This window comes from Alexandromys fortis, unplaced genomic scaffold (assembly GCF_014885135.2).
Source record: "Alexandromys fortis isolate MF-2015 unplaced genomic scaffold, M_Fortis_MF-2015_v1.1 scaffold_253, whole genome shotgun sequence".
NCBI classification, from domain to species: domain Eukaryota; kingdom Metazoa; phylum Chordata; class Mammalia; order Rodentia; family Cricetidae; genus Alexandromys; species Alexandromys fortis.
In genome coordinates, this window is record NW_026068124.1 from 1610492 (window position 1) to 1632139 (window position 21648).

Here is a 21648-nt window from a genome sequence, read left to right on the forward strand (position 1 = left end):
TATATACAAATATGCTAGAGTTAAAATATTCTGTTGTATACATGTGTACATATTTGCATGTGCATATGTGTGAGTACACTCATATGTGTGTGCACATGCATTTATAGCCAGAGACTGATATAGATTATTTTCCTCAAATTTCTCTCTACTTTTTTGTTTGATGAACTTAAAGTTCTCTATGACCCAAATCATTCTCAGTTAGATAATTAAACCAATTATCTGAACTTCTAAGTAAGAACTGAGTTGTTAATGGGAAATATAAAGCACTTGTCTTTCATTGATAAAACATTAAAAGATTATTTATTTAAAATTCATGTGATTTTGTGTACAGTCATAAAAATGAATTTCTAAAGTCGCTTAAAACTGTTCATTCAATGAACTATAATTATAAACATAGTCCTTTATTTTTATATATGCCTTTAGTTTTTTTAATTAATTAATTAATTTATTTATTAAAGATTTCTGTCTCTTCCCCACCGTCACCTCCCATTTCCCTCCCCCTCCCCCAGTTAAGTCCCCCTCCCTCGTCAGCTTTTTTAGTATGATGGAACATCATTTTTTCTTTTAAAAGATTTTCTTAAATACATTTTAAATTGAAATGTTTCATTCTTGACTGATTTGAAAACACACAGATCATTGTTGACACTTCTTTCTTCATTCTTCCAGTGTTCTTTATTCAGTGTAGTTACCATGTCAGAGTCTCTCTGATCTTTATTGTTAACCACAGAACATTTGACATTGTCTAAAGAAATTTCATTGTGTATGTTGACATATGGGTGATAGAAAGGAGAGGTAGATATAGAATAGAAAAGGGTCTTGCATACTGTTTATTCTTTTCTACACAGGACAACAGCACTGAAAATTTATTTCCTTTAAATATGACAAGTTTAGAAATTAAATTTTCTGAACAAGAATGAGATGAATACAGCAGTTAAAACTTAACCAACTTTCCAAGAGTTTTTCCTAGGTCTAATCGAGTTCTAATACACCCTGTGCATAATAATATATATAACAAAAACACAGTGATATATCTTGTTAATTTTATTTAATATTTTTTATTTTTTTTCAGAAGTAACCCCAACAGACTTTTATGAAAACATTACCATTGGTCCACAACTCAAGCCCTCTTTTCCTGAGTCAATTTTATAGGCATATAGGAGAATATGCAGAATCATTATATATAATCAAGTCTCAGGAAAGTTGAAAGTTTCATAAATAGGTCATGGAAAAGAAAAAATGTAAACTCTGGCTGGTTTGGGAGACTCTCTCCTTTCAATGTCTTCATAGAACTTTTTTGCACAGTGTTAAACATTGGCCTAATGTATATTACTGTAGCCATAGTTTCCCATAAGAAAGCTATAAATGGCAGGTTAGCACATCCCTGGACTCTCCTCTTATAGAGTTGTACAAAGCATACAGGAGGAGGGACAAAGAGGCATACTCAAACCTCTGCTAAGGGGACCAGCTACTCCTGTTGGGAGATCATAAATTGAATAACTTTGAATCTCAAAAGATCCAAAGTTAGTTCTGTGACACTGAATGTAAACACTAGTTTACTAATTAAGACTCTAAAGGCACAGATCCAGCAGGGAGGAAATCATAAAGAAGAGGGTAACTTTCCATTATCCTAATGAATTTTCTCACTTGAATGAGGCAATGCTCTGAAGACTTATATAAGATTGTATGTGTAAATAAATTTGCCAAGAAATTTTCAACCAGGTTCCTATGTGAATGTTGTAGGAATTCATAAACACATTTATGTTGATGTCTATAACATTGTTTATTTTGGGGTACTTAACCCTGTAACCACAGAAAGAAGAAAATCTCTGAGAGCTTCAAAAGCAAAGAGGGTTCCAGGTGAATGATGGTAAGAACAAAATCATCTTTGTTTTGATTATGTTCCTTGAATTCCAAAGGTATATAAATTATGAAAACTGAGCAAAAGTTTTTGCATATTTCTCCTTTGCAGTTTTATTAGTTGTTAAAGAATAAAGAAAGAGATAGAATTGCATTAAACACTAGGATGTTTATTTTTATGCCCTCTGGATAGATACATATAGCATAAGTATGTTAAAGAGGAAATAGGTACTCTTCAGAAATTAACTTGAGTAGTTGGGGAGCTTTGTGTGGTTTGTCCTGTATTCTCTCAACCCAAGCTTATAAACTAATAATATTAGTTTATCCCTCTACAGCCAGAGATGACTTGCTTGATAGTGTCATCTTCTGTTCTTACAGATGCCACGCATGAAGCAAATGGCTACAGAAAATGACTCCTCAGTATCTGAATTTATTCTTATGGGACTAACAGATGAACCAGAACTCCAGTTGCCCCTGTTTTTCCTGTTCTTGGTGAATTATACAGCCATAGTGGTGGGTAATTTGAGCTTGATGAGTCTTATCTCCCTGAATTCACATCTTCACACTCCCATGTACTTTTTCCTTTTCAATCTGTCCTTCATTGAGTTTTGTTATTCATGTGTTTTTACCCCCAAAATGCTAGTTAGTTTTGTTTCAGAGAAGAATATCATTCCTTTTACAGGATGCATGACTCAGCTGTTTTTCTTCTGCTTTTTTGTCAACTCTGAAAGTTATGTGCTGACAGTTATGGCCTATGATCGTTATGTGGCCATCTGTAAGCCTTTACTGTACCAGGCTATCATGTTGCCTAGGATCTGTTGTCTGCTAATGTTTGGTTCATATTTGATAGGATTTTCTACTGCCATGGTACTCACAGGCTTAATGATTAGGCTTAACTTTTGTGATAACAACATCATTAATCATTACATGTGTGACATCTTCCCCATCCTTCTTATTTCCTGCAGTGACACTTATGTTAATGAACTTGTGAGTACTGCTGTGGTGGGCACAGCCATCATTTTATGTTGCCTCATTATCTTTATGTCGTATGCTATGATTCTTTTCAATATCATTCAAATGTCATCAGGTAAGGGCTGGTCCAAGGCCTTGGGTACTTGTGGGTCTCACATCATAACTGTTAGTCTCTTCTATGGATCTGGGCTTCTTGCTTATGTCAAGCCATCATCTGCTGAGACTGTTGGCCAGGGAAAATTTTTCTCAGTGTTTTATACATTTTTGGTGCCTGTGCTGAATCCTCTCATTTACAGTCTCCGGAACAAAGATGTTCAAGTTGCTGTGAAGAAAACCTTCAAGAGAATCACAAGTTAATTAAATCCATGACACTTCCCAGAGCCCTGTCCTCACTTTGTGTGTATGTATGTGTGTTTTTGTGTATGTTTCATTGCCTGCCTTCCATTCTTTTTCCTTCTCCTCTTCTAATTATACCATCAACACAATTTCTACTCTACTATTTTTCTCTTCAGCATGAATTGTAAATCTGTGCATGCTTGCTTTGAGGCTTGATACCCTTAGATTCAAACTTTTGTTAATTACCTATATCAGACTAAGGCCCTGCTGTGCTACACAAACTCACCTATGCATTTTATTATTTTATTTATTTATTTGGTTTTTTGAGACAGGGTTTCTCTGTGTTGCTCTGGAGTCAGTCTTGGAAAAAGCTCTTGTAGACCAGGCTGGCTTCGAACTCACAGAGAACTGCCTGCCTCTGAATCCCTACTGTTGGGATTTAAGGCATTTGCAACCACAGCCTGGCACCTTTGCATTTTTTGTAATCATTTTTTCTCATGTTTTGAAAATCATTTTTAGAACTGTTCCCCTGATTTAACAATCTGACTATTGTCACATGTGTTTAAAAAAATAAAGATGATAAAAATTGTGGATGTGGTACAACTGCAAAAATATCAGAAAATTCTGCTGTCTTTTTGAGACTGCTTTTTATCCTAGTCTTTTATTTTCAAACATGTGATATGGAAGTGCATAATTTATTAGAGTGAGGTCTTATTTATTAGTTACTGGAGTATGAATTTGACCCACTTCTCCACCCAATGTATCAGATCCATACATTCTGATAACACATATGTATATTTATATTTTGTTATGAATTTAATTGAAGTTGTTGGTTTCTTTTTTCGGAACCTTGGATAATATCTATTATTCTTCTAAAAAACAAAACTACGCATTTTCTTTGTTATAGAACAAAAAACAAAGGGCCATTGCAATGTCTAGGTTATTTTCTCTGTTGTCTCAAATGTTACTATGATGTGAAACAATAAAAATAAAAAAAAGGAGGCAACTTATTCCTTAAAAACAAAATCTGGTGGGCTTAATGCTGGATAAGGTTGATGCATGTTTTTGTTTGTGATCTCAACTCCAAAGAAGGAAAAAAAAAAAAAAAAAAAACTTCTGCTTCTCGTTTCTGTGTCTCTGTGTCTCTCTATGCATCTATCATATAAATTAAAAAAAAAAAAACGACTGTATGACTTGTGTACAACCATACAATGAATGAAGCAAGGCATAATTTGAAGCCATTATATATCCATAAAAAGATGTGTGGGGGTGGGGAAAGAATAGATATCTTAGTGGATAAAGGTACATGAGGTTCTTGAAGAAGACCTAAATTTGGTTTCCAGTACCCACAAGGTAGCTCAGAACTGTCTGTAACTACCATTCAAGGGAATCCAATGTACTCTGGAATCCAATGTACTCTTTGGGCCTTCATGCACACCAGGTATATACATAGTTCACATATATACACACAAGCAAAAACATGTATACACATAAAAAAAACTTGAAAGAAATGCATAGAAATGAAACAAAATTCTGAAAACACAGTGAACTTCAGAAGAATTATTCCGAATGATTGTATAAGAATATGAACTAACACAGAGATTGGTGGTTGTATGAATATATAGATGACTATTTCAGAGAGATTATCTATAGGTATTTGAAATGAAAACTTGTACATGTTCCTGTAAGGGCCACAGATTAAAATGCTACAAGCATAGTGAGTGTCAAAACAACATTTCATTGTTGTACTTTACCATTTGTGATTAAATTTTCTGGTATGATGGAACTGAGGAATTTGTTTAAGCCTTTCTGGTGAGGCATGTCATTTTCCCAAAAGTTTTTTATGTACTTTAAGAAGTCTATTAAATGTTATATATTTAATTGGCCAAAAAGATTTATTTATATTTGTATTATATTTCATTTTTTTCTTTTTCTATTGTGTCTGCACTAAGGTGTGAAGGGCGGATGCTTTTCAGTGAATGTCGTTTACATTTTTTAGGAAAACAATATTAAGGTCTATTTACTTCAGGTGGAGAACCAACAGTGGATCAAAGAAATACTAGTCTGGTTTGGTGAAACAATGAGCATTTGGGTTTTTTTATGCAGGCAGGAGTATGGGGGATTCACAGGCAGCTGCCTCACTGAAGAAGCTGCAGAAGTTGCCTCATCGAGACTCTGCTTCTAACTTGCAGTCAGCTTTCTACATTCTGCTTTCTTGCAGAAACTGCTGAGTGCTAAAGATTTCTCTGGACACTGCCTTGTCAATAAGGAGTGTTTTGTGAGCTTCCATGGTATTGTGAACTTCTATCAGGAGTGAATGCTTCAATATTGTGTAGATAGCTACACAATATTGAATATTTTTCCATTCATGGTACTGTTAATATTTAACTGTTATTTTTATATTATTATTTGAAAAGTTCCAAGTGGTTTTATTGCAAATATAAACTTTGACAAAAATGTTAAAAACTATAATCAACCTAATTTAAATTGGTGGTACCAAAAATTAAGGTATTTATTTATTTTAATATTGATTAGATTCCTACAATGTTTAATTTCTCAAGTGTCAATTACTGTTCTTTCATTTTACTCATTACTGTACATGATTAAATGGAGCTGTGAAAATGACTAAATTTTTTATAGGTCAACAACATTTATTAAAGACATAGAATAGGATGTATAAAACTCATATTTCTAAGACTTTGATACTTGACCAGAAAGTGAATGAGAATTACAAACATAAAGTATGGTCTGAGATTTATATTGAATCAGCATCATATGCTTGTGTAGAATAAGTCAGCAAATAATTTGTCTCAGTTCTTTGGAGAAGACAGGCTTATTTTTCATTTCTAATTAATAATCCTTAGAAAATGAAATGATTTACAGTTTAATAAAATATATTTTAAAATATTTATTCTTTTTTAATTAATTTATTTATTTATTAAAGATTTCTGCCTCCTCCCCGCCACCACTTCCCATTTCCCTCCCCCTCCCCCAATCAACTCCCCCTCCTTCATCAGCCCAAAGAGCAGTCATGGTTTCCTGCCCTGTGGGAAGTCCAAGGACCACCCACCTCCATCCAGGTCTAGTAAGGTGAGCATCCAAACTGCCTAGGCACCCACAAAGCCAGTACGTGCAGTAGGATCAAAACCCTTATTCTTAAAGTATTGGCCAATAACTTTTAAAGAAGCGTAAGAATAGTGCTAGCTAATGCAAGCTTATTTGATAATTATTGAAGGTTTAGTTGTGTTGTATGTAAGCTGCATACATTACTTATATTATTCTGACATCATAGGTTCTTCAAATATATTACTATAATTAGGAAAGTTTATGGCATAAATTATATTAACTTATATAAAATTCATATTTAATCTCTTCCACACAAATGCATAATTACATAGATTTATGAAAATTTAGTATCATCAACATAAAGACAATATCCTTATGTTGAACTATCAAAGAAAACATAAAATTAAAGTCTTAGAAGCAATACTTTATAATGGACAGAAAAACACCTGTTTGTATAATAGCTAGTGCATTCACTCTCTCTATGTTATTAAGATGTTTATGTTTATGCTTCATTCATCAAATTTTTCAAATATTTCTCTCTACATTTCTTACTCTTTCTAGTTCATAAATAAGCATTAAAGAGAGCTTTGTAACAATAGCATGCACTTAGGTAAGAGATATTGGGCCAAGACCAGTGAAATGTTACCTGGAACATTTGACATTTCATCATTTATGATCTAGTAGATAAGTACCTAGAAAGGAGTATCATCGAGTCAAGAGTCTGAATTTATCTTTGAAAGCTTGAAAATATACCCTACTTGCAAGTTCACAATTGAACTGTCCTTGTTTATTGATGTTCATAGAAATCACAAAACATGTGGGTCCATTACAAACAACTTTATCATTCACAATAGAGAGCGTGAACTTAAAGTTTTCATCTCTTTATTTCCCTAAAATCTCATAGAGCCAGTGTAAAAGGGAGTTGAAGGACTGTACACATTGATGGATGTATCCTAGCCCTAACCATAGGGATATTCAATGTATGGAACTATTTTAGATTCACCCCAACTTTTCAACCTTCAGACAAATTTACCAAAAAAGTTCATTCTATTTCTGAAAGGAAATTCTATCTCCATTTTCTTAATGTTATTTGTTTCACATTCTTGAAAAGTTAACTCAGAACACAGTTATTAATTCTTCATCACAAGTTATGTACAGCTGAATAATTACTTCCGTATAATAACCAGATCAGATAAAAATAAGGCAGGCTTCTAATTCAGAATTATTCTTTCTAAATAGCCTTCACTCTCACACACATTGGAACACAGTCAGAGAATGGAGTAATGCAATAAGAATTCTGAGTTAATGTGAGAAAACTCCAAGAAAACAAGACAAGGATTATGACCACAGTATCTTCAAATTGTTCTTGAAATGTGCTTTGTGCTTGCTCCAGGAATAGTGGATATGAGTGGGTTGATGTCAGTTGGTGTTATTCATATGCCTCTATGGAAATAGTATGTTTTTGTCAAGTGTAGCTTGTCCTTGTTGAACATCTTAAAAAATATTATTATGATTCTTCTTAACCCTCAGAATATAAATTGTCTGATTTCTTAATAAAGTAGGCTATTGCATGAGACTTTTGTCTGTATCATTTTTAGACTCTGCTTTCTGAGGTTCACACTGCCAACAAGAACCATAAGCTCACACACACAGTGACCTACGGTAGCACAAACATAATGTATAAGAATAGTAAATTCCATGCCAGGCTGGATGATACAGAGATACCTTATCTCAGAAGCAAAAAAAAAAAATGTGAGCAGGAACAAATTAATAAAAACAAAGAAGCAACAATAGAGAGCAAATATTATCAAGAACATTGCTAATAAACCTGAAAGGAAAAGTAGTTCCTAACGGCAGCACTATAGAGGGAGGGGTATAAGAATCTTAAATTTTAAGACTACCTGGGCTACATGGTAAAATCATGTTTGAGATAGTAAATAAATAAATAAGTTTCAATCAACTGTCTTAACACAAAGCATAATATTGTTATAATAAAGAAATAGGTATACATTTTCACTAGTAATTAAAAATCTAGTTTACTCAGTACACTATATAATCCAAGGCAAGTTAATGCCCAAGTAGTTGTGGAATTACTGTATCAGTGGTTGTCTCTTTTTTGGAATGTCAATATTATAGCACACATAAACTATAGCTAAATTAAACTTAATAAATTTTCTCATGCCAAAGCCTGTTTTGCTTTTTATGGGACTATGAATAATAGCTAGCAAGGAGGCTGCTCTCAGTCCAGTCATCTTAAATTCTGGGCCATGTGTCAGAGTGTGTTATGCAGTTAGCAAAGGGATTCTAGTATCTTGCCCTGGTTGGTAGGCAAAAATAATGGAAATATCCTCTATTATTTGTGAGGCCTGTGTATATAACTCATACAGAGGTATCTTATATTAGGAACATGAATTCTTGTTGAAATGCTATGACTTTTGTGTACAGCGTAACTCCATTTTTTTTTTTTTTCCTTTAATTTAAAATATGGATATATTCAACTTTATCAATTATCTTTGTTATGAATTAAATTTGTTTACTTTTATGCATTATGATTTAAACAAATTAAGAATTAAAATTCATGTACTTTGAGGTAAAATTTGCCATGTGTATAAGTGGAAATAACTCATTAAAACATCGAATTATCAAGAACACAAACGAAGATTCTGGCTTGGTCAGCTTGATTGGTAATGGAAGTGATAAGTACAAATTGCTTGCAATATTTGACAGAGGTCAAGGGTCAGAAGTTTCCATAGTAAGAAATAATGTATTAAATATTACCTGATTCTATAAATCTGTCTTCTTTTTCTGTTTTCACATCAATAAACAAATATAGAACATTGGGACCTGATTGTGCATCCCTTCAATCCCAGTAGTTGGAGGACAGAGGCAGGAAAACCTCTGTGAACTTGAGGCAGGACTGGTCTACAGAGCAAGGACCAGAGCAGGCAATGCTATTTTCCAGAAAAACTCTGCCTCAAAATAAAAGCAAACAAACAAACAACAACAACAAAAAAAAGAAATATAACACAAAACACAAAGTAACAGAAAGTCCTTTTAAAATACAGTTCTGATGAGAAATTTAGATGTACAAAAAGTAAATAACACTAAAAACTCAGCTACAGAGAAATAAAACAGTAAGACATCAGCAAAAATCCAATTAGTCATGCCAGCAAAGAAAATATGGGGATGGAATATCAGCATTTGAAAAAAATAGTAAACTGTATTTGAAATTAGGAAATTACAAAATAAAACAATTCTATATATTAAATCTATCAGATGACTAATATGAAAAAAATAATCCTAATACAAAAATTTAATAAAATTTAAAAGGATCTAAAACAATGGCAATTGCCATCTGCTTTTAATGAGAATTTATAATGAGATACATTTTGGAAGACAATATGATGTTAACTGAAAAAATTATCTTTAGACAGTATGATGTGACCATGTTTATCCTCTCCTAAAATTCTGTCCAGATTCTTCCCTGCAGGGGCCTGTGGAAGTGTGCAGCATATGTCAATTGATAACTCAGGTATTGATTCACAAGAAGAATAATTTCCTGAGATAATCCTGCCTATCAATGATTATAGGACGACTTACTGAAAAATGGTTGCCTGTTTATGTAATTTCTCTCATGAGCCATTTCATTTCTTCTCTAAGAAAAGATTGGGGTATATTCCCCATGCCCTTATGATTATCTCATATAAATATTCTATCTATTGGGCACAAATACAGCAGTGACTGGTCAGAAAGATAATTTCTGCTTAATCTGTATAATTTTGATGACTTAAAATAATACTAGGATATTTTCCATTACTCAGACTGACACAGGATTTTTAGTCACAAAGACAGCCTTTTACACAGACAGCTAATTTTAGATTATATAATAAATTAAACAAGGCTGGTTACCCCTGGAGATGAATATCTGGCCCAAGAGACAAATACACAAGGAAAAATACCTAGGTATTATTTGTTGCTGATTCAAGATCAGGATAGAAGCAACTTTATTAGATATAACTTTCTCAGTATTTGACCTTTTGCACATAGTCTTAGTCTCAGAGACAAGGTTCAGGTAATTGTTTACTGTCTGGGAATCCTCACCAATTTAGTGATAATGCTTGGCCAAGCATTGCTCACTGGTCAGTCAATGTGAAATCCCTAATATAAGAGAAACTATGTGATTTACCTTGTGATATGAGAATGTGTTGGTCCCTTGAAAATGCAACTTATAATTGTCCAGAGTTTTTCTGTGAGAGGATGAGCAGAAACAGCTGTGGAGAGAGAGAAATGTGCGAGATGAAAAACCATGAGAGAAGTGTTAGAAAGTTAATGAGTGAGAGTGAGTGAGTGAGTGAGTGAGTGAGTGAGTGAGTGAGTGAGTAAGTAAAGAGTGGGTGAATAATGTAGAAGAAAGATGTGCGTGAATGAGAGAGAGAGGGAGAGAGAGAGAGAGAAAGAGAGAGCGAGCTGTGTGAAAGTGCTGTTCCTACATGAAAGAGCTATGCCTACAAACTATAAAATGCTGTATGGTTAGAGAACTATGTAAGAAATATAGCTCTGAATGAGTGGAGATTTTTAACTGTGTGGAGGCAAGGAAGACAAAGCTGTTTAGAAAAGATGTAGGAGAAAAAAGTGTCTAAAAGGAAGGTCTGGCCGGGCGGTGGTGGCTCACACTTTTAATCCCAGCACTCGGAGGCAGAGGCAGGCAGATCTCTGTGAGTTCGAGGCCAGCCTGGTCTACAAGAGCTAGTTCCAGGACAGGAACCAAAAAAAGCTATGGAGAAACCCTGTCTCGAAAATCAAAAAAAAAAAAAAAAAAAAAAAGTCTGTAGCCATGTGAAAAGAGATGTGACTAAAAACAGAAATATGTATATAGTGGTATACTATTTGTGTTTTAATAAACAAAACTTCCCTGAAGATCAGTGCAAAGCAGTCACACCAATAGGCCAGGCAGTGGTTGCACATACCTTTAATTCCAGCAGCCACACTAGTTAGTCATAGAGGCCAGATGATGGTGATGCATGCCTTTAAATCCAGAACTAGATAGGGATTATTTAAGTTGAAGTAAAAAAGAAGGTTACCATCAGCAAAGCATGTGCTTGTTCCTTTTTTTCTTAGATAGTCACAGAAAGTGTGTGTTTCCTTATTTTGACTCAGATAGTGAAGTTTATCCCTCTCCAGCTTCATGGGTTTTCTTATATACCCAGGCTCTGTCTAAGGAATGCCCCCCAAGTCAACAATGCTTTCACCTCCCATCCACTCAACTTTATTCCCCCTTCTCCAAAAATTTCAAACCAAATCAAACTATACCCAGGCTCTGTCTAAGGAATGCCCCCTAAGTCAACAATGCTTTCACCTCCCATCCACTCAACTTTATTCCCCCTTCTCCAAAAATTTCAAACAAAATCAAACACAAACACAAACACCCACACAAACAAACAGCACCACCAACAAAACAAATGTTCTTCCTATCTCACATCGTTTTGCTCCTAGATACAGGTCTTGCTTGACTAGTGTGCAAATAAATGTTAGGACAGAAAACTAGCATGTGACTCTAACAGCTTTATTCATGTTTGCTAACAACATCAAGATGTTCCTCAAAATGTTGGTGGGAAACTGTAGCACATTCCTGTAGTTTTTGTGGTCTTGTTGCTGATGCCTGTTATGTGATCCCTATTTATTAGGAGACAGAGGATAAAAAGACATGGATGCAGCAACACAGACTCCAAGAGACTCCAACAAAGAATCTCTTTATTGTGAAAAGTTGAGGGGTTTTATGGTTTTAGGGAAATTAGGCAGCCACAGGAATGTTTCTGGTTAGTCCTTTTGAAACTGGTGGTCATTGCTGGTGTGTTGCTGGTGGTCATTGCTGGTGTGTTGTGATTGGTTAGGAGCATGTACCATTAGTTATCTTTCTTTTGGTCAGCTGACAGTCTTGGTCAGTTTGCTTACTCATTGTGAGTTTGCATGAGCTTGTTTGTGCTTGTGCCATTTCCCTGCCTTTCACCCTTTTTATTTTAACCTTATTGGGACCTAGTTGGAGTTAGGGATTTTTATAACTCAGGGAACCCCCAGTATTTTGGACTATGCCTGTCTTAGGTTGGCTGTTTAAAAAGAATATCCTTGGTAGGGTCAGACAGGGTGCATATTTCAACAGCATTGGTGACACGGGTCAAAAATTCAGGAAATGGTTCTGTAGCCTGCTGAAGCAGATTGCAGAAATAGCCACACTCTCCTAAGGCTTACAGACTTTGAGGGCTTTGAAGGCTAGGTCAGACACTTGTTGGTAATAGGCATGCAAGCCCAACATGAATTCTGATACATGAGCAGTATATTGTCCATGGCCAGTAAGTATGTTGACGGTGACATTAAGTCTAAATTGCAAATTTTATGGGCCTAGGTTTTTGCTGTATCATCATAGGCCGAGAGCCACTGGAGGAAAACTGAGGGAATCAAGAATGGCCTTTAACACAGTGTACTAATTGTAATGGGCTTGAAGCTGCATGGCGCACTGTCTGAGAACCTCAAAATAAGGGGATTCAGGGCCGGATTCATTAGCTGCATTCTTAATAAGGGTCAAATCTGCAAATGGAGTAGGGATCCAAGGTTGAGTAGCTGCATTGTGGCCCACTTTGACAGAGAAGAAAAGGATTGGTAAGGGGTAGCTGTTGGTGGGAGACAATTGCAAGTCACTCTGAGGGGGAGATTTAGGGACCAGTGACATTGACGTGGACCTTGTTCCAGCCTCCATAGGGGCAGAAGGCTGAATATCATCCCCAAAATAGAACACAGTGGGATGAGATACCTTGGGGAACAAGGAGCGAGAAAGCTCATGTGGCAGCTCCACTGTGTAACCTGTTGAGAATTCAGGATATGGCAGAGAGACCTCCAATGAGAGGGAAGACATCTTTCCCAAAAGGTTGCCCGTTAAGGGATATAGAAGAAAGGGTCAAGTAGCCACTGTCTGAGGAGAACATTCCAATCCGAGAAGGGAAAGGGGATTCAACTACAGTCAAATACTCAAAGCCTTTCCGTGAATTAAGAGACCAGCCACCACCTTGATGGCCATTAACTTGTGGCCACATAACTGGATTAGTTGAGAAGAAAGAGTAAGAATAAAAGTCCAACAGTCCACACTTCAAAGACCAGTCAGGACTCCGCATAAAGCAAGAGAGCCTTGAGACAATCCAGAAGAGCGGCCCTGGATAAAACCCATCAGTCACTCTTAGGTCACAAAAGAGTCTGAGAGGACAAGAATGGAAGGGAAAAGCAAAGGAGTGTTTGCAGACCCATTCTGCTGCTTATAGAGAGGGACTGCCTCAGTTGGTAGGCCACAACTGTATACTCACACAGTGCCTCTGGGTCAAAAGGGCCTGGCAGAGGGTCCTTTATTGGTTCTAACTCTTGAGTGGTCAGCCCCCATGTGGAGGTACTAGGATGAACTGAGTCCTGATGGAGAGTTCCTAACCAGGATGTCAAACTGGGGAAAAAGAAAAGAAAATGCAGGGATAGGAAAGAAAGTCCCAACTTGCCAATAACTTAGAATACAAAAATAGGGGTTAACTCACCAAAATCAGCTGAAGGAGTGAACTCAGGACAGTGGTGGAGAATCTGGATCGGGACATTAGCCAGGGGAGAAAGCAAGAAAGAAAAATACTCAAAAGAGGGTAAGGAGAACCCAAAAAGTGGGCAAAAGTGATAGGGTCCATCCAGATTGGGTACCAGTTATAGTTTTTGCGGGCTTAGTTGCTGCTGCCTGTTGTGCAATCCCTGTTTCTTTGGAGAGGGGCATGGGTTGAGATGTGGAGGCCAAAAGATGTGAGCCTATTGTCACTTTGTCTGTTAGTCAGAGAGTTTGTATTTGTCTAAAATGGTTAACCAGTATAGCTGCACATACTGACTTAGGATGTGATTTCTTTTTTAACATTTAAGATAACTTATACAAGTAGATCCATTTCATTCTGACAGATGGTCAGGATATGCAAACGTACTTTTGTTCTTTTTTATCTTTCTTTTGTCTTTTTTGGATTATGATGTTACCTGGGGAATGGCTGTCTTTAGGATACTTGGTTTAGGGTAGCTTTACTGCCTTAACAACAAAATGCTAATGACTTGATGTCTCAAACTGTTAAAGCAATTAACTCTCTGAGTTGTCTTTGGATTATGTTAAAGAAGTATTTTGTTGCCTTTTTCCCTTTTGTATTGGGGTATAAAAATATGTAAAAAATTAAATGCAAAATAATTTCAATATTTGGTGGAATCCCCTCCTGGTACTATTCTGTGATTTCTGTTTTAATATTTTCCATGTGTCTTTACACTCTTTCTTATATTTCTAAATCCCCACACCCCTAACCTGGAGAGGCCCAGACAGTAAAGATGTGGAGGTAGCAAAGCACACTCTAAGAGATTCCAATGCAGAAGCTCTTTATTGTGAAAAGGTCAGGGGGTGGCTCAGAGTGCATGACATTACCTACCATGCTTTTGGTCCACTGACCAGTTGCCTTGGTCAATTTTGCTTACTTTTTATGAGTTTGCATGAGCTTGCTTGTGCTTCTGCTATTGTCCTGCCTCACATTCCATTTTAAAAAATTGAAAGAAGCTAGGTACTAGGCCTTGAGAAAAAGTGGAGATGTCTTAAGCACATATTCCTGAGTGAAGAACCCAGTCTATACAGGCTGGATACAAGGTGAGTCCAGGAACACTACCATGTGGAGTAGACAAACCCCCAGTGATATGCAATGTCTATGACTGCTAGGCATTAGGAGGAGAAGAGGAGGAAAGGGAGAAGCACAGTGAAGTTCTAGGGCCATGCGACCCTTCAGAATGATGCTGTGGTGTTGTGTGCTTGATGCCATGCCATTTTCAAACTTTGGAGATTCGTGTTGCTCATGAGTGATTCTTCTTTTTCTTGAGGTTCTCTGTTAGCATTTATTGAAAGTGTAGACTAATAGTCTTCGGTATGGAATTTTAATGGATGTAAATAAAGTAATTTCACCATCATTGTTTGTGCCCACACGGTCCTCTCTTGAATGTAGCTTCTGCACAGAGCAAAACCTAACACTTCACTTGACTTGTTCTTCACTTTCATGCTGTTTTCTTCAACTACAAAGAAGAATTTAAGGAACGCAAGTGCTCAGGTATAACTAGCTGTTAGACAACAGAAGTAAAATAATGGCATCATATGGTGACTCTATTTTAAGTTCTGGAGGAACATATACTATCATTTCCATAATGTCTGAACTACTTTATATTTCTAACAACTGGGTACAAGGATAACTTTCTTTTAATACCTTGGTTAGTTGTTACTTGTTTACTTATTGATAGATATTTTGAATTAAGTGAGATATAATCCCAACGTGCATTTTTGTTCTTTTTGTCTTTCTGTTTTCTTTCTCTGTAGTCCACAATTAACTGAAAAACTTCAGAAAAAAAATAAACCTGCTTCCAAGATTATAGGCATTAGATTCAATGTATAATTTCAGTGGAGTTATGATTTGTAGATAGCTACAGAGAGTATTTTTTTCATATATTCATTAGCTATTTGCCATTCTTCTTAAGGACTAGCTTTTTAGAGTTTTTATTCTTTATGTATTTGAATACTTACTTTCTGATGAATATCAGGCAAATATTTTTCTTCTATACTGAATGCTGTCTCATTACCCCATTAATTATTATTTTCATGTGCAGAAGCTTTTTGGTTTTATGTAATTTCATTCATTAACTCAATTGTTTTCTGTGCTATTTGGAGTCTTATTCATAATATGAGTGGCTGTGTCCAGATCTTGAAGCATTTTTCTTTAGTGATTTAAAAATTTCAGGTCTTATTTTAGGGACGTTGGTACATTTTATATTAAATTGATTTTTCTACAGAGTAAGAGATGGGAATCTAGTTCTATTTTCTATATGGTGAATATCCAGTTTTCCCAAGAGCATTTTTTGAGAGGCTGTCTTCGTTACCATAAATTAGATCCATTTTGCTGAAACTTAGAGGGCCACTGATATGTGTGCCAATTTATCTTTTCCTTTTTAATTTTATTTAAATAATATTTTTTCATTTATTTTACATTCCACCCAATTTTTCCTCCCTCATTATTCATATACCCTTCACTTTTCCATCTATCCCACCATCCACTCCTCCTCCATCTCCAGGAACAGGCAAAACTCCCATTGACTTGTACAAAGTATCACACATCAAGATATTGTCAAACATCAATAACAGGTTATACGAAACCAACAAAGCGCCAAGGAGAGTTCCTGTTCTCACCATTGGAAGTCCTTACTAAGAGACAAGACTACACAATTGTCACGCACCTGAAAAGGGCATAGGTCTGTCCTATATCAAGTCTCTAACTGTAAGTAGGTAGATGTGTCTGTGGTTTCCTCCATCCTGAGCCCCATCATTTATACAATCCTTCCTCTCCTTCTTCAAGGCTTTCAGAGCTCAGTGCAGTGTTTGTCTGTGGATCTGTCCCTGTTTCCATCAGTTTCTGGATACATTATTTCTCTTGACAAATAGGGAAGTCACCAATCAGCTTACAGTAGATGACCAGTTATTGCACACTTTCCACTATTGTTAGGAGTCTTAGTAGGGGGTCATCCTTGTGTGTTCCTGGGGTTTTCTCTGACCCCAGGTTTCTCCCTAACCCAGAAATGTCCCTTCTTCAAGATGTCTCTTTTGTTACCCCCCATTCATCCTGCCTCTAACCCTCCAATCTATCATTCATGAGCCGTGTTTCACAGCTACACAGAAGAATATGGAGTTATAAATATAAATAATGATGAGTACAGTTATGCAACATTTGGGTAGCTTCATAATAAGAAAGCTCACAACATGGTTTTAAACTCGGAGGGACTTAAAGTGTCTTCTCTATTCCTTAATCTATTCTTTAGAAAATTTCCTCTGTTGATTACTAAAGCATTGAATATTTGTTAACGAAATCTCAAAGGATTGTAGAAAACTCTTATTAATGACAAAGTATTACATCTTTGGTTTCATTCTAATAGATTAGTTCTTACACAGTGGAAAATTCCCAAAAGACAATACACAACTCTGACCAGGGAACTAGGTACTCCTGGAGGGAAATTACAAATTGAGAAGATCTTTAAATCCCCAAAGATTCAAAATTAGATTTATGGTTTCTACTGTAAATAAGCTCAGAAATATCTACTATCATGGGACTCATGAAACCAGAAAGGAAATCATAAACGTGAGAATAATTTTTTTGTGCTGATCCATTAAATAGACTGTAATTTAAGTGAGGTGCTAAATGAATCTTCACGCATTTCTTTTCTGTCATGTAGGTAAGGGGGAAAAAACTAGATAAACTCTCAAAAAATCATGCTATTTCCCTTAGTGTACTGGTTGTAGAAGTTCAGAATGGATCTGCTTTGATAATGAAGAGTGTTAGTTCATTTATAACCAGAATCAGACTCTAGAAAATTGGGAAAGACAGCCTCTGAGCGTCAACAGCAGTAATGCATCCCAGAATGAAGGTAAGTCCCGAATCATCCATGTATTTATAATTTCCCTTGAAGTACAAAGCAATTAATTATGAGATCCAGAGAAAGTCACAGGATTACTCCTTTAATCCCAAATCATTAGTCACTGGATTGTACTTTTAGTCCAAAACATTAGTGGAGGCTAAAGAATGGGGAAATGCTCAGCAACATTCCTATCAGAATTTCCTCAGGACAGAGTCACTCATTTTGGCTGGGGAGGGGTGAATTGAGAAAAAGAGGTAGTCCAGTTCTTTGGATGTCTTGCTGTTTGTCTTAGAAACCCTGAAGTTGGAAACAATGAGCTCCAGATCCTCTCTCTCTGACATCATGATTCATGGTTCCTTGTTAAGTTCATCGATTCTGACTGATGTTCCTACAGATGTATCCTGCAGAGCTAATAAATATGGAGAATGACTCTTCAGTGACTGAATTCATTCTCATGGGATTAACAGACCAGCCTGTGCTCCAGCTGCCCCTGTTTCTCCTGTTCTTTGTGAACTACACAGCCACTGTGTTGGGAAACTTGAGCTTAATGAGTCTCATCTGTCTGAATTCTCATCTTCACACACCAATGTACTTTTTTATCTTCAATTTGTCCTTCATTGACTTCTGTTATTCATTTGTTTTTGCTCCAAAAATGCTGATGAGCTTTGTCTCAGAAATCAACACCATCTCCTTCAGAGGATGCATGACTCAACTTTTTTTCTTCTGCCTTTTTGTTAATTCTGAGTGCTTCGTGCTGACAGCCATGGCCTATGATAGGTATGTGGCCATCTGTAGGCCCCTGATGTACACAGTAGTCATGTCTCCTGGGGCTTGTTCCCTGCTAATGCTTGCTTCACACTTGCTGGGGCTCTCTAGTGCCATTGTGCACACAGGATGTATTATCAGACTCAGATTTTGTGATTCAAAAGTCATCAACCACTACATGTGTGACACATTCCCACTCCTGGAGCTCTCCTGTGGGAGCAGTCAAGCCAATGAACTTGTGAGTTCTGTTTCTGTGGCTGTAGTTGTTGTTGTTTCTAGCATCATCATTGTGTCCTCCTATGCTTTGATTCTTGTTAATATTATTCATTTGTCATCATCTAAGGGTTTGTCCAAAGCCGTGAGCACATGTAGTTCTCACATAATAACTGTTGCCCTGTTCTATGGATTTGGTCTGCTTGCTCATATCAAACCATCATCTGCAGAGTCTGTGGTTCAGAGGAAATTTTTTTCAGTAGTTTACACATTTGTTCTGCCTTTGCTGAACCCACTCATTTATAGCCTCAGGAACAAGGATGTAAAACTTGCTGTGAAGAAAACATTGAAGAGAATCACAGTCTGAGTGAATTGGTTAGGATGCTGACATCCTCCATGAATCCAATGTGGTCTTTCGCTTAATTTTTCTTTCCTATCACCTTCCTTCTGTGATGTACTTTTCTTCTCTTTATTTTTCTTCCTATAATAGTTTTAGAGTATAAAGAAATATTTCTAGTATAGTATTTTTTCTTTATTCTCCATGAAATGCAGTTGCATTTTTCATCTCTTTGCATAGAATGGAGTTATAATTGTATGGGCTTATTCATGGTCTGGAGACTTCTATTGTAAGAATGTGGCTCCAACTTACTCCTATACCCTGTATTAGATAGAAACTGTGATAATGATTATAATATATACATTATATATCACTGACTTTACTTCCTGAAATTCCTTTCATCATTCCCCATTCCTGTTTTAAATGTTTCACCTCTATTTTAATTTAATATATATGCACATATAACAGCACATATTTTCACGTATGCTTAGGTTATATTTATGTTTATATTTATATGCTTTTATAGCAACTGTTCATTATCTGATAACCTATCAGAGTGCTCTTCCCTGAAAGAGACAGAGTTCTTTTCCCAATATCTATTTATCACCTGTAGCACTTCTCCTAGGTGTGGGGTCTTGTGAAGTTCCCCTTATCCACACTGGCATGTCAACTATTTCTACTGTTTTGTTGTACAGGTCTTACTTTTGGAGCTGTACTTATGAGAATGTATGGGTACAATATCCTGAGGTAAAAAAAAGACACTATCTCACAGCAGACATCCTGGTCGTCTAGCTCTTACTCTCTTTGCAAACCTCATCTTTGATATGCTCTGAGCTTATAGCAGTTACAGTGAATTATGGGGACGGGCATCCCATGGCAATTGTCCTCTGAATTTTGGTCAACTGTGGGTTTGTAACGGTCAACATCTGCTACAAAACAAAGTGTCTTTAATGATTATGAGAGTTATAATTGTCTGTGGGTATAAGTATTTTTTATGCAGTGACTTGAGAAAGTCACAGTAGCAGGTTCTTCACAGTTTCCCCATCATGGTTTAGGTGGCCAGGTTTATGAAATTTTCTTATTTTAAACTAACACTACCAACTGTTTTTTTTTTTCTGATACATTTTATCCATCCAAGGAATACTGGGGAGTTGATTGTTTTCTGTATAAATCAATCCTCATTTTCTTTTTCTGGAAGAATTCTGAATATCCATTTCCTGTTCCAGGGTATTAATTACTGTATTTGCCTTTAAAAATGGATGACACAATTGAGTACTGTAACTTAGTCAATCCTTTGAAAATTTGTCAGAGAATTTTAAACATATTTCTTAGTCTGAGCTTTTAGATATGTGCCTTTAATGATACTATATATTTTCTGGGACTAATGTTCAATTATTTACAGATATTTGAACCTATATAAGATTGCATTTGTGTCCACGGATTTCTCCAAATTCAACTGATACTGTTGTGGTGAACTGATAATTTGTCCTGAAAATAAATGGAATTATCATTAGTTTTTTATTTGTGGATTATATCTGTGATTTTTTTTAAAAAGTTCTGGCCAAATCTGCTTTTATCCTTATTACATGACAAGGATTCTCTTTCAAGGTCTATTACCAGAAATAAACCACAGCTTTTTCTATAGTTTTGGGTTTGATCATTAACATCAATATACATATATAAGCATATATGTAAATATATTATGATAGGCTGTTAAATACACTTCTTCTTTTTCTGTACTGTGTGTGGATAAGAAAATGGTTATAAGATATGTTTAAGGATACAAAATTGACGGCAGTGGAGAATATAGATATTCCTATATTATATTCCTATATTATATATTCTTATATTATATAGACTATAAATATTACAATTCCAGGTATTTTAAATATTGTGAATGTCATGAAGTTATGAAAGTACAGAAAGGAAATTATAATAGGATATGGAGAATATCAGAGTTGTTTCATGAGTCCAAAAGTAGGCTTTCGATGAGCAAGGAAACACCAGCAAAGATGTCTCAAGAAACAAGACTATCTACAAGGTTTAGAGGCAACATCTTAAAAAAAAATATTCATTTCCCTATGCAAGACTGGTTTCAAAGTGAATCCAACAGGGTAAGCTGTACAGTACATTTTATTAATTTTTTTTAGATTAGTGATACTTTTTCTGAGTTTTGCTAAGGACCTGTTCTCCAAGGCATGCTGCTCTTTCTTTAACAAGTAGATGGTTTAAGAAGCCCATTAGACATTAAACATTTATTTAAATCTAAAAATGATTTTATTCATAATAAAACAATAGAAAACTATATTATACATTTTTCTTATAGTTTACAGGTGACATTATCTCATATTCATTATTATCTTTGTTTTATTGTGGAGATTGCATAAGTTAGTACTATATTTATTTCATTTTCCCCATCCATGTGCTGTCTTCAACTAGAATCTTCTAAATATGATAGGGAAGCAGCACCATAAAATATCAAAAATAAAGTTGCCTAAACAAGACCTAAAAAAATTGTCAAAGGAGAAGATGTTCTGAACAGAACACAGATAACACAGGCATGAAAAATCAACAGTTAATAAATGGGACATCATAATAAAAATGAAAAGCTTCTGTAA

The 21648-nt window shown here is 35.7% G+C and overlaps 2 protein-coding genes across 3 annotated transcripts; both read left to right on the forward strand.

Moving 5' to 3' along the window:
* The first annotated feature begins 2229 nt into the window (after window positions 1-2229).
* On the forward strand, window positions 2230-3186 carry LOC126490602 (olfactory receptor 143-like). Its single transcript, XM_050125655.1, has one exon. The coding sequence runs from the start codon at window positions 2236-2238 to the stop codon at window positions 3184-3186; it is 951 nt and encodes a 316-aa protein (XP_049981612.1). The 5' UTR covers window positions 2230-2235.
* Window positions 3187-14346: 11160 nt separating this feature from the next.
* Window positions 14347-19060, forward strand: LOC126490591 (olfactory receptor 143-like). 2 transcript variants are annotated; one of them, XM_050125643.1, is made up of 2 exons: window positions 14347-14380; window positions 18153-19060. In XM_050125643.1, the coding sequence occupies exons 1-2, from the start codon at window positions 14347-14349 to the stop codon at window positions 19058-19060; spliced, it is 942 nt and encodes a 313-aa protein (XP_049981600.1). The 2 variants fall into 2 exon arrangements, with proteins under 2 accessions (XP_049981600.1, XP_049981599.1); XM_050125642.1 differs by lacking the exon at window positions 14347-14380 and having other exon boundaries at window positions 18098-19060.
* Window positions 19061-21648: the final 2588 nt, after the last annotated feature.

Bases quoted from the DNA above. Each gene is read 5' to 3' on its own strand.
- LOC126490602 (XM_050125655.1), top strand. From the start codon at position 2,236: ATGCCACGCATGAAGCAAATGGCTACAGAAAATGACTCCTCAGTATCT.
- LOC126490591 (XM_050125642.1), top strand. From the start codon at position 18,098: ATGTTCCTACAGATGTATCCTGCAGAGCTAATAAATATGGAGAATGAC.